The sequence below is a fragment of the Apus apus genome, chromosome 16 (genome assembly GCF_020740795.1).
Source record: "Apus apus isolate bApuApu2 chromosome 16, bApuApu2.pri.cur, whole genome shotgun sequence".
Taxonomy (NCBI): Eukaryota; Metazoa; Chordata; class Aves; order Apodiformes; family Apodidae; genus Apus; species Apus apus.
This window is the reverse complement of record NC_067297.1, coordinates 11,969,185-11,982,590: the sequence shown is the minus strand read 5'-3', so window position 1 is coordinate 11,982,590 and position 13,406 is coordinate 11,969,185. Positions and strand designations below refer to the sequence as shown.

The following is a 13,406-nucleotide window of genomic DNA, read 5'->3' as shown; positions in this document are numbered from 1 at the left end:
CAAGTGACACTGTGCCGTGTTTACCTCCTTGCGTTATGTCCGTGCGAGCCAGGGCTGAGGGTGCGTGTCGGTGTCAGGCTGGCAGGGCAGGGCAGCGCGGCGGGAGCCGGGAGGCCGTGCGGGGCAGCGCAGGCCCCGGCCGCGCGGGGCAGGCCCCGGGGGAACGAGCCCCCCCGAGCTCAGCGCGGAGGCCCTCAGCCCTCACCTCCTACCCATGGCTGGCTGAGGCTCCTGTCGCGACCGAGGCGGGGGCAGCCCCAGAGGCAGGCTGGCACTCCTGTCACGACACGCCGCCGGGAAAGGTCGGCACCAGCCTTTTGCGATGAGGTGGCCACGGCGGCAGCGCGCTGGCCGGGCGGCAGGCAGCTCCCCTCGGCCGTCAGGCGCGGGTTGAGGCCGGGGCAGCGGGAGGCCGCGGCGGTTCACGCCGGGGCAGGGGAGGGGGGCGGGAAAGCGGCCACCCCACCTGCGGGCCTCGCCAACAGCCGAGCGGAAGCGCTGCCGCCGCCGCATGAGGCCCCCGCCTCCTCCTCCCGCCCCAGAGCGCGCAGGGCCGCGCCGGGCGCCGCCGCCTCAGCGCCGCTCCCCGCCCCGCGCCGCCCGCCCCGCCAATGAGCGGCGTCCACATGCCGCGGCGGCGAGAGGGCTCGGGCGGCCCAGCGCCCTGGAGTTACATTAGAGCAGCCGCCGCCGGTGCGCGACCGGAGGGAGCGGGAGCAGAGCGGGCGAGGCCGGGCGCGGGGGGCGAGGGAGCGAGCGAGCCAGCCAGCCCGCCCGCCACAGCGGCCTGAGCCGGCGAGGGGAGGATCCGGCTGCTAGAGGGGCGGGGGCGATATCGACCCTTCCCGGCGGAGGCGAGCGGGGCAGCCGCGCCTTTTTCTTAACCCCCCCTCCCCCCGTCCCACCTCCGGAGGCGAGCGGGGTGAGGCGTGCCGTTATCGGCGTCCGCGGAGGCGGCTCGGAGCCCGGTGAGGCGAACGGAGAGGCCGCTTGGCCGCCTGGACGCGGCCCGTCCCCGCCGAGCCCCCCGCCCGCCCTCCCGCGCCCCTGAGGCGGCCGCGGCTCGCGGGGCCCGCGCCTCGCTCCTCAGCGCTCACCCGGGCAGCGCCCGAAGCCCCGCTCGGCCCAGCGGAGAGGCGGCTCGGCCCCACCGGCCGGCTTGTGGGGTGGGAGGGGGGTGGGGGCATTATACTTTTTTTTTTTTTTTTTCCCGGCAGCTTTTTTTTTTTTTTTTAATCATTTTTAATAATTTTTTCCCTCCCGCCTCCTTCGGGAAGAGTGGGCGCGAGGGCTCCTCTCTCTTGCGGGGAGGGGTCTATGGTGATAGGACGGGGGCGGTGGGGGAGAGAGCGAGGGGCTGAGGAGGGGTCTCGCCGCCCCTGAGGAGGAGGAGGAGGAAGCAGCAGCAGCAGCAGCAGCCGGGCACCATTTGCTGCTGCCTGCCCCAGCCATGGAGAACGCGCACACAAAGACTGTGGAGGAAGTTTTGGCTTATTTCGGCGTCAACGAAAGCACCGGGCTCAGCCTGGAGCAAGTCAAGAAGCAGAAGGAGAAATGGGGCTCCAACGGTAGGTGACCCGGCCCCTCGCCGCCCGCCTCCCTCCGCCGCGGGGATGCTGCTGCCTCCGGCCCTCCTCGGCTTCCCCTTCTGCTCCTTTCCCACCCTTTTCTCTTTCTCGCTCATCCTTCTCGGGAGCCTGTTTCAAGGCCTAACGCGCGTGTGTTTGCAAAGCCGGCATCTCTTGCAGGACCCGGAATAGGAGCGAGGGAGAGAAGATGGCTGACTTGAACTCCACCTCGTGGGTTTCTTTCATACCCCGAGCTCACAGGGCTGCTTTGGGAAGGAGGATGTCACCTCCGTTTCCTTTCACCTTAACGGTGGGAAATCATCTTCCATTCCGAAATGAAGCGCTCTGAGGCTTTCGGCTTGTTTTTTTTGTCCGCCTTGACCTTCATTTCCCCCTGCTTTTCAGTGCTTTTCTGTCCCGTATTTTACATTCTCCTCTCGAGTCGGGGGCACAGGATTAAGTCGATGAGGTGTTTGTTGTTGTTTTCTTTAATCCCTATTGCTCGGCCTTCCTAGTCCCTTTTGAACTCCCATGCCGTTGTGTAAAAATGAAAAGCTACGAGAAGATTATACGATGGGGTGTTTTTTAGCTTTAACGCTGCTTTTGTGCCTCTTAAATTACTAAATCTAGTTGCAGGGAAATAAAAGAGAGTGCAGAGATGAGAAAACATCCTTAAAATGGAGGAAAGAATTTGAAATATTTTGAACCAAGTTCGGTCGTTTGGGGTTTTTTTCTAAGTGGATGTGGAGAAAAGCCTTTGTCAGAAAGCGTTTTAAAAGCGTTTTGAGCCTTTGACCCTTTGTTGTGCAGCAACAGCAGAAGTCCCACAGCTGGCTGGAGTGATGACTTGGCTGAATTATAACCCTTAGTACATTCTGACTAACCTGTGTCGTGTCTTTAAACACAAAACTATCGGGCCTCTTCAGATGCTCTAATGAAAAGAGCCACCTTAATTGGGCTTTCAGTGTGTATGTCACATCCAAGCCAGTTGAGTGTACAATTCAGGAGCAATATCTGGTGGATGCCTTGTAATGCTCTAACGTGTTTCATCAATGATTTCTTTTCTTTAACATGCTTCCTGGAAAAATCTTCAATGGACAGAGTTACCAGCTGAGGAAGGTAAGCGTGTTAATGAGATCTTCTGCTAATTCTTGTTAATAATTAATTTATGTATTTTTTAATGTGCATAACTAAATTGCTTTGTTACATATTGCAGGAAAAACCTTACTTGAGCTTGTGATTGAACAATTTGAAGACTTACTAGTTAGAATTTTGTTGCTGGCAGCTTGCATATCTTTTGTAAGTATTGATATTTTTCTTTCATAGACTACTGTCTTGCAGCATGACAGATGTTCCAGTCTATAAGAAGTGTACATGCTGAGGTTATTCTCTTTCTCCAAAGGTAGAAATATAGATGTAAAGGAAATTGCTGTCTCCTAAGTTAGTGGCCACGTGAAGAGGGTTTCTGTATGCTGGAAAAAAAATTCAGGGAGTCTTTCATTGCATGAGTCATAAGTACATAACTACACTTACAGGTATTTTAAAGTGCTTCTTATTCAACCCAGTTTGCTTGTTTGAGGTGGGATTTCCCAATGCTTTTGTTGGCTTTAAAAGCTAACCTTGAGTCAGTAAGTGTTTAACTGGACATTCTTCTTGCCTTTGAGTTAATCGTTATCAAGCTCAATGTATAATCATTGGAAGACATTTTTGGATGCAATGCAGACTGTAAATAGAATTTACATGGCGAATATTCCATTTGCCTTCCCTTCCTGATAATAGCAAGGTGACAGTTGTTGCTTTTGACAGTGACAAGAATGATGACGGCTGTGATGGCACCGTTGTTGACCAAATTTGGTAACTGACCTTTGGGTAGTCTAGTCATTAGATGGACATCTTGCTTTGCATACAGGATTAAAAGAACAAGACTACTTTTAACTTAATTTTTTTTTTTTTAAGTAGGTTTAGGTAATCTTATACATAATGTGCAAAGGGTATGTGTTTGCTGGAAACCTGAGCAAAGGCTGAGTATAGAAGAAAGATGAAGGCTCTTTGTCTTGGAGCTGGACAACAGAAATAAAAGTGGCAGAATATTAAATTGTTTAGGTAGGAGGAAAAGTTTATAGCAGACTTTGCCCTGGAGTTGTAATTAACTCCTTTAAAAAAAAACAACAATGATGCAGCTCTTGGGGGGAGTGGAAATTGTGGTGACTCTTTAGCTAAGGGCCAGGTAATTAGGATGGGCAGAGGAGAATGTACTTTGAAGCTGTTCTGGTTGATGGGGGAAGGGTTGTGGCTGCTACAGTATTATATACTGTGTTGCTGATCCTTCACCAAGAGAGGCTTCAGCTGTCCCCACACTGACACCTTCAAAGTGCTTTGGGTTTTGGTATGCATAGACTGTTTCCAACTGAGCAGTAATGGGTGGCATCATCTTGACCACAAAAACGTGCCTTACTGGCTCTTCTGTTTCCTGGGGAGGCAATCAGACTGACTATAGAAAATTGAATAAACAGGTCATTCAAAAGCTTTCCCCCCCTTATTATTTTCCCCTCCAGAGGGCGAGAAGGGGGATGTATTTTTGTTCCTGAAAAGTCAGGAGTGTTTAATCTCAGGAGATTAATGACAGAAGTTTGTTAGCCTTTCATGCCAAGGCACACTTTTTAATTTTTATGACCAAGCAAGGGAAAAATAAGATTCACCAACATTTAAGCTTTCATTGCTGAATCTGACTAGGTATGATACTAGGCTGACAGAGGTCATATAACCTACACTGCCAAGCCCTCTTTGAAAACTTGATTAGTAACTGAATTCAGTTTCTTTTTTCAGTATGCTTAATTTTCCTGCCTAATTAAGAAGAGACTAGTTTTAATGGAGTGTGGGATAAATCTGGGTTCTCTGCTTCTGTGTGACTCCATGGTACATGACCTTGGGCTACTGCACTGCCTTTTCTGTCTCCTGTTTAAGTGTTACAGATACTCACTATAAATTGATATTAGTGGTGAAGATTTTATCTTTTGATGAAATGTAAAAAAATTAGTTATATTGTAATTTTGGTACTTTTACAGCACTTCTCTGTGTATGTTTCTGGCTTTTTCCCTGTTCAGAAGGTGATCATCTGTTGTCTGGTTTTCTTTGGTTTTAACACTTTTTCTCGTTGAAAGCATATTAGAGACTTTTGTACTATCAGTAAAGAGCTGCTGAATATGTTGATATAAAGACTGTATTGTTGCAAAAATTGGATGTGTTCAACATCATCTAAATTCTGGTATTCCTGGAAATGTTTGGATATAGTACATGGCTGTGTTAGGCTTGTGGTCAGTGGTTGTTCCACGAGAAAATATTACATTAAAAACTAGGTTTTGCAGTTGAGATTACAAATTATGCAAAGTCATTCTTCCAATAGAACAACTGAATGCTGGAGCTTAACTTCAGGGTGTTTAATTATACTGTCTTTTTATGAGCCTTAGAAATTCAGATTTTGTTTGTCCTGTCACAAGGCCTGCAGAACTCCCAGTACCTTAGAGATCTTGAAATGGATAATTAGACTTAAAATGGAGTCAGTTAAATTTGCGTTGGTTTTGGATGTTGAGTAATACTATTGAGAGTGGCTCTTTAATGAGTCAAGGCTTTCTTGGGAGCAATGTCAGATCCCACAGAATCATACTGTGAAACTTAGAGAAGTGCTGATTCGCACTTCAGTGACTGCCTGTTACTGTGATTTATTGTTTGATAGACCATAAACTGTAGCACTTGAGTAGAAAATAGGACACTGTATAGCACAGCAACAGAAGTGAGGCTGCATAGCAGCTCTTGTTGGAAATAACTTCCAACTGAAGACTTTTAGACCTGGTGTATGTCCTAAAGGGAATTTTCATCACGATGCTTAAATAGGTAGTTTGCTTTGAATGACAAGGGATGAGAAGAGTGTTTTGAGTTTCTAGTGGCAGGGCCGAGTGTTGGAATTGGGCATGAATATATAGCACTGCCTTAACTTTTTTTAAGGATTTTTTTTTTTTTGGTGTGTCACTGAAAACTTACTCTAATTTGAATTTGGTGTTTCTAACAGTCAAATGGAATATGTACTTCATGCTAGTGGCAGCAGGTTCATGATGTGTGCTTTCAGGAAAGGCATAGGGGCTGTTAGGGCAGTGAGTGTATCTGTGTTCTTCAGCTGTGCATCATCAGTCAATAAAACCACGTTGAAGTTACAGGTATGAGAGAGGATTTGGAGGTATATAGATGATTACTTTGTGGAAGTTTTTTCTGGTGATTGTCTTGTGAATATCAATCATATTAGATTCTTACTATTGTGACTGACCTCACAGAGACATCCATGGTTCACATTGAAATCTGCAGTAGATGTGCAGAAACATCCCCTCTTAGAGACAATGTGAACTTCTGTGTTCAAAGTGCCTTTTGTGTCCTCAGCCTCCCCTGTCAGGTATGTGTCAGTAAAATAAATCAGACAGCAGCTGAATCTGTGTCACTCTTGCTGATTGTGTGGGGTCATATGCTGCGTGTTTGTTATAGCTGTAGATACTATGTCCTACATTCCAGGCTGTTACAGATGTGCCTAGTTAGTAGCAGCTTAAACTCGGTGTTTCTTCAGTACTTTTATTGTTTTATGTTTGGCTTTTGAAGAGAAACAATGTAAATATGTTCTGATGGTGAGTAAATGGATCTAGGTGTAGGATTGGACCTTGTCTCAGTGTTCTGTCCGCTGTGAAGCCTATGGAGAAATAAACTTGTAGAGTGTATCTCAGCAGTTCAGCAGCCTTTGTAGCCTGACTTTCTAGGTGTAGAGGATGTTTAATTTTCCATGAACTGTGGCTTTTTATTCTTGCTATTTGTGTAGCATGTACTCAGATCTACGGTGTTTACATAAAAGAGCAGCTTTCTTTGCTTTATAAAGGATTTTGACAAGTTGCAGGATGTTAACTGTGAATCTGATGTAGGGTAATTCTTTAGTAAAGTATCTAAGCTTTAAGCAGTGATGTATGCTTAACCATGCAAGCTTATCTTTGCATCACACTGAATTTTCTTATACAAGTTGCAGTGTAGACTATAAACTAATGAAAACAAACTTAAGTATTAATACAGCATCATAAGATATTTATCCTCCCCCATTATTTGATTCCTGACTTAAAAGTGAATGTTCTGGGGATGTTTTCTGATAGTGGATGTCCATGCTTAGGTTAAAACAATATGTTGTGATTTATTTCAGAGATTATTATAGCCTGTAAGTTAGTGCAAGTATAGCCTCATCTGTGTTAAAAGGTGAGCAAAGCTACTCCTGGAGGAAGTAAGATGTGCCAGTAAATATTGCAAGTTTGCCTTGAAACCACCCCAAAAGCTACCTGTTGAGGTCAGTAGCAGTGAGTATGTGGCACAAGATAAGGGTTGCTGTAGAACATTACACTGGCACCCGAGATACCAGCTGATGGGTAGGGATGATAAAGCTGTGAGAAGCAACTGTGATTCCAGTTTACTTTGTAGAAATCAAACCATGGGTGCTGTGTATCCTTTCCTTCTTCCTTATTACTGCACTAAACACAGGAATGTGTTTATTTTCAGAAATACAGAGTAGTATATATGACGGGTGTTTACAATCTAACCACTAAAATTCTTAATTTTGTATTTGTATATGTGGTCAAGATCTGTTTTAGTTTGGTCCTGCCCGTTCCCCCTAGGTAGCAAATAATAATAATAATAAAAATTCTACTGAATAATGGAACTAAAATTGGGGATGTTTTTCTTTAGTATTTCCTGGTGTTCAGTGTAACTGACATGAAACAAGTATCAGGACTACTAAAATAGTTTGCATCTGCTTAATTTTAAGCTAATTTGTATTGAAAAGAAAAATCCCTAAAGGAGAATTTTCTGCGCAGCAGTTAATACTCTGTCCAAAATATACTAAATCTTGGTTTGTAGTATCCCGTGAAAAGAAAACTCTTAAAAGTTCATAGTTGGACATGACCTGCTTTAAGTAACCCAGGACCTCTTTTTGTTAGGATCAAACCTTACTCTCCCAGCTTGCCTCTAAGTTTCCATTGTCAAAATGAAAAACAAACAAAAAACCTTGCTAGGTTGCTGACAACAAACTGTTTGCTTTTCCTCTGTTAGTGGTAAGTGGGTACAGCCTGCTGGGCAACAGAGCTCTATCTTGAAACTTCCATTCTTCACTCTAATTCTGGTTTTGTTACTTAATGATTAACAGTCACCTGAGACAACTTGCCTCCATAACTCATCTGACAATACAGCGATACCGAACTTGTAGAGCTGCAAAAAGCTGCAAGGACACTTGTGTTCTTCTAGCTGTTTTCATCAGTAGTCACTTCATTGCTGGCTGACTTCTGCCTTGTACCTCTGCCCCTTTTTTACAAATAACCAGGAAAGCTAAGTGCATTTTGCCTGTCATTGTGTGTTTTTGTGTTTACTGTCCTGCAGGTCCACCCTATTAAGCTTTGATTAAAATAGGCTTCTGCAAGCCAGAGCTCCAGCAGCCCTAAAGCAAACATAAACATGCTGAATGAAAGTTGTCCTTCAAGCTGCTTTTGTGGGCTGTTGATAAAGGACTTTTGTGTCTTGCTATTCATTGCCCTTATATTTTCAGACTTGCATTTCTCTTGAGCAGTTATCTTACTCCTTTATTTTTTTTTTCCCCTGCTCTTTTAAGAAGCTTAAATATATGGTAACTTTACTTATTGACCATACTGCCTGAACAGTACATTGGAGATCAATGACCTGGAAATTAAGCTGTTCTACATGTGAGTCTTAAAGTGATTAGGGCTGAAATATGGTGGGGCCCTTTTGAGTTGTAGTCAAATAAAAGATCTCTCATTGTAAACCTCTCCAGGGTCTTAAAAGTGTACTAGTTGAAACTTTTGACAAAGACTCAATGCCTTGGGTGCCTGGTTAAATGTTGTATTCTTTGTCCTACTTTAGTTTTAACTGTGGTTTTGTTTTTACTTCAGCCTACTGATGAGTTACAGCAATGTTTGTGTGTCACAAGTGTCCTAAATGCAGTGTTGATGTAGCTGTAATCTGCTTTAAAAAGCCCAGGAACTCCCAATGTATTTTTATATTTATAAATCTATATTTACTCAAATAATTTGTAGATCTGGAGCTTGGATCATTCTGCTGTTAGTAACTGTGTAGCAACTTTCTTTGGGAGAAATGTTTGTTGCCAGTTTCCAGGTTGATCTGGTCACAGATTAACACAGATTGGTGTTTTTTTGCAAAATCTATCCAGAGTGAAGATCTAAAGCATCAGATCTGTACTGTCAAGGTTTCTCATCTGAATTAGTCTGTTTTTTGGTTTTTTTTAATAATAATTTACTGAAATAAAAGATTCTTTGAAAACTTAATTTTGGTTCTCCTTGACATACTTGGATCTTGCTGTTCTTGTAGCTACTTTCCCTGCCTCCTAAAGTTGCAGGCTTTCTCAATGTTACTGTACAACACACACGGTCTTCAGTCTGAAAAGATGACGGTTCAGGATTGTGTAAAACAAATGTGCTATTCCAGTTAACCTTGTGGCTGCCTGTTCTGTTCAGAACATCACACAATGTTTGAATTTACTTGCTTTGTTGGAAGCAAAATGGGCTCTACTGAATTTCAGTAAAGAAAGGGAGTGAAGGAACAGATACTGAACAAATAGTAAACAGCTTTTCTGATGTTAGCCAGTGACCTGCTATATGCTAAGAAAACTGGGAACGTGCCATTAGCCATTTCTGTAGCTCCACTGGAGGCAGCAGTACTGGTGCAGAGTAAAAGCTGTCTGTGAGATAAAGTTAGTGTGTGGAGTGAAGACTGCAGTGTGGGCTGTTGACTGCTCCAGCAGGACAAATGGCAGAAGTTGTTCCTGGGGACTGGAGATCAGTGGTGTGTGGTGCGGGAGGAGGGAAGAAATACCAAGATGCAGAAACCGGAAGAAATCCTAGCTAAATTCCTTCTCCAAAGGGATTACACAGACCCTCAAAACAACATGTTGCCAGTTGGAATGTTTCAGTTTTATTAATCGTAACCTGGATCTTACAAGTTTAGTCTTCTGTAATAAAATTTGTTGTTGCATCGAATTTGCTTGACAGTCCATTTTCTGCTTGAGACTTTCATGCTGCTGCTCCTTCCTTTTAACATCCTGGAGTGTTTCACAATTGAGCAATAGCTCTGAGCAGCATGTTGGGGGAATTGTGGCACTTGCTTTAGTAACGGTTTGCTCGCTGCAGTCTTCTAGTGATTCAGAGTCCTGTTGCCTGACTACCAGCCCTAATTATCTTAACATGTTCCTATTTACTGTCACTTTCCAGGCTTCCTGTTGCTCAACATGTTGATGAAAATGCTCTTCCTCTCTGGTCATGTTAGTTTGACTTTTCTTCAGTAATTACAGAACTTAATAGAGGCCCTGACAAATAGCCATTCCAGTCAAGTGAATGGCATAAGCCTAAAACCAGAGTAATTCTGAGTTAAAATAAAACCGGTGTGGAGCCTTTTATGCAAGTCCTCAAGTTGCTTTACTTTTAAAAAATCCAGTTTTGTTTTTATCTGCTACTCAGCCCAGAATTCAGTTTCATATGTAACTGAATTCTCTTAGATACTTCAGTAAGCCCCAACTTGTATTTAAATACATGCAGATGCTTATTTTTTTTTATTTACTCACCAAAAACTTGTAAAGCTGTTTCATCTGTGTGTCTAAGTTACTGATAAAAGACAATTAACTTGGTTAAGATTCAGATTCTGGCAAAGTATTAGCATTGTAAGTAATCAAACTAGTCAGTCTGCATCCTGTTAGACAGTAATGAAACTTTTGAAACTTTTCACTGCCATCCATAACTGTTGTCACAACTTCTGCTTTCATTTGTGAAGCAAAAGTAGCAATGTTTCCCGAGTAAATAGCTTGCTCCTTTAAAAGGAGAATAGCCTTGGAAATGAACTTTGTACTACTTCAGTAAAGATTCTTTTTCTCCTTTTCCGCTGCATGTTGCCAACTCATTCATGAACTGCAAAACTACATTTTGGAAGACTGAGGGGTTTCAAAAATTGTTAAAGTCTAAGCAGCTCAACCTCAAGCTGAAATTTACTGGGTGTTAAGTTTGCAAGGTGTCTGTGTAAATCAGTAATTTAAAGAATTGTTTGTTTTGCAGGTCCTGGCCTGGTTTGAAGAAGGTGAAGAAACAATCACAGCATTTGTAGAGCCTTTTGTAATCTTACTTATATTAGTAGCCAATGCAATTGTGGGAGTGTGGCAGGTATGCAGCTATTTTTACAGCATCAAATCACAAGTGTTTAGGTTTGTTGTGGGGTTTTTTTGTTTTTGTTTTTTGTTTAAGAGGCAAGACTGTGCAAGGTAGTGTCAGGTGCTTCATACAATGCAAGTAATGAGTATTGCTAACTCTAAAAAAATTAAACAAAAAATAAGGCAGGAGCCCTATTATCAGGTTAAAACATGTTAAAGAGGAGCCTACAAGCTGGAAGCTACCAGAATGGTCATTGAGTGGCATTGCTGCACATTCCTGTGCTCACTTTTTATGCTAGCACAAGTAAGCTGGTTGAACACTGACCCTCAAAAAATTCACTTTTTAGCAGTATCCAGCTCTCTGTGTAACTGCTAGAGCTGGTGTGGAGCAAAGAGGTAATGGCAGTGGAGAGGTAATAGCATTGCCCCCTTAAGTGTCATTTTCTAATCAAGTCTTCACAAAGCAGTCATGCAAGAATTAATCTTTAACTTGAGACTTTGAACTAGAATTCTGCATATAGTAATTGTGCATATGAAATGTAGAGCTATCTGTATATCCTGGGGTTTTTCTTGTGTAGTTGTGTGCCCTGTTGTAGGAAATTAGGGTTTTTCAGATGGGATAGTGTGCAGAGGATACCCATGTACACATCTATATGCAGTGATTTAATTGTGAAACAGAGTTGCTGTACAGGTGAAATGACTCATTTCCTTGTTTTAAGGGGCATGGAAAATTAAGTCACAGTACACAGTCCCCACCCATAAATGCATCTGTTTCTACAGGTACTAGATTTGAGCAATTGAGTCATTGCCTTAGCTCTGCTCTCCTCAACATTTCCTCTCACATGCTCTTTTCCCAGAGTGCCACTTGCTAGAACTTCAGGGGTTGGTGAGACATTCTTTAACTACCATAAGTTCGAGTAAACTGGGAACAAAAAGATAGGGCCTAACACACTGAACTCGTTTAATTCTTTCTGATTTCTCGTCTTTGAAAGAAAATTTTTGTTTAATCTTTGGTTTGTGGGACTGTCTTTTTGTACCTTCAAGGTTTTGCCTAAAATTAACTCTTAGATAATCCACAGAAAAGCAGTATCAGCATTATTGTGCTGAGGATAAGAATTTACCTGGTGGAATATGAGGCTAGTCCTCATTATAGCTTTGTAGGTCTGCACTGGTATCTTTGCACTGCCTGGCACTGAGCTGTGCATGTACACATTAATCTTTCAAGGTAGTTTTGGTAATGCTGGTTTTCAGCTGTGATATGTGGAAGTACCAAGTACCTCAGTCTTTGAAATTCTGAAGATTTGGTGTGTTTCAAACACATATCGGCCTTTCCAGGTAATAAAAACTGTGTGCACCCTTACCGTGATCTATAATCATCAGGACTATATGACGTTTGTACTTGTCAGTAGTCCGGAAAATGGAAAATAAGTTACTTCTCAAAGAGCTAGAGAAGGAGAACTGATAAGCTGTTTGTTGTCCTTTATCTAGGTGGCATCATGATGTTGATAGCAATCTTTGGTAGTGCTTAGCTGAGAGAACTGTACTAGAGATAAGAAAGCTGTTGTGCTAATGTTAGTGGAAATAAAAAGGTAGTCACGTGTGGGAATTCATTTAAGTTTGTAACTTGTCCTGAGACTCTGGGGAACTTTCTAGTCTGCCTGCTTTAAATTCACTTTAGTGTGACTTGGTTTGCTGAAACAAAGTAAACAATATACTGTTTGAGCTTTGTCTTAACTTGACCCTTTGTTTCTATCTGTCAAATTTGGAGTGCTAGTGCACTCCAGAGTGAGTCTAAGCTGCTCCAGCTGATAAGGAACAGCTGAGACTATCCATGAGTCTTAATTCTGCTTGGTGCTTTTTTAATTGAATGTCAAAAAAAACTGGAACTCAGGACTTTGTTTGGCCTCCCTGTGACAAGGCACAATGGATATTCTTGATGGGAAAGGCTGCAGGGTTTTAATAAACAACTTATAGGTTCTAAATGCTCACTAATACCTGAATTATGTTGAAATGATTTCCAGTCAGCAACCTCATAAGGGAAGGGGCCATGTAATTTTCTGTATCAATAAATGTTGCTGAGCTGAGTAAATAGTATTAATATGATAATGCACTTGAAAAATCAGATCTGACATGCATATTTTTCTTTGAGGGCCTGGAACATTACACATTTTTTGCTGTCTTTTAGGAAAGAAATGCTGAAAATGCTATTGAAGCTCTTAAAGAATACGAACCAGAAATGGGCAAAGTGTATCGACAAGACCGAAAAAGTGTACAGAGGATTAAAGCAAGAGACATTGTCCCAGGTGATATTGTAGAAGTGGCAGGTAAGACTAATTTATGTTGTGCATTCACATATTAGCATGTTATTGTAAAATTGTACTGGGGGCCTCCTCTTAATCATTTGAGGCCCTGGGGAGAGTTTTCAAAGATGCCTAAGTATATGCTTCACTTATGAGCAATCTTGCTGCTCTTTATCTGTAATTACCTTAAATGTGCATTTGTACTGAGGGGATTGTTTTTCAAATTGCTTTTTAGTTTAATTGGTAGGTCTAAAAGCAAAGCATCTTAATTGGAGTACGGGTTTTAACACTTGTTACAACTCT

The 13,406-nt window shown here is 42.8% G+C and overlaps 1 protein-coding gene across 2 annotated transcripts in view; it reads left to right on the top strand.

Annotated features, from left to right (window-relative positions):
- The first annotated feature begins 1,276 nt into the window (after window positions 1-1,276).
- ATP2A2 (ATPase sarcoplasmic/endoplasmic reticulum Ca2+ transporting 2) overlaps window positions 1,277-13,406 on the top strand; it is a 46,260-nt gene continuing 34,130 nt past the window's right edge. For both annotated transcript variants that reach the window (XM_051633637.1, XM_051633636.1), the window contains exons 1-5: window positions 1,277-1,568; window positions 2,670-2,687; window positions 2,785-2,867; window positions 10,712-10,816; window positions 12,989-13,127. In XM_051633637.1, coding sequence (XP_051489597.1) covers window positions 1,451-1,568; window positions 2,670-2,687; window positions 2,785-2,867; window positions 10,712-10,816; window positions 12,989-13,127 — 463 coding nt within the window. In that variant the 5' untranslated portion in view covers window positions 1,277-1,450. The remainder of the gene's footprint in view (window positions 1,569-2,669; window positions 2,688-2,784; window positions 2,868-10,711; window positions 10,817-12,988; window positions 13,128-13,406) is intronic.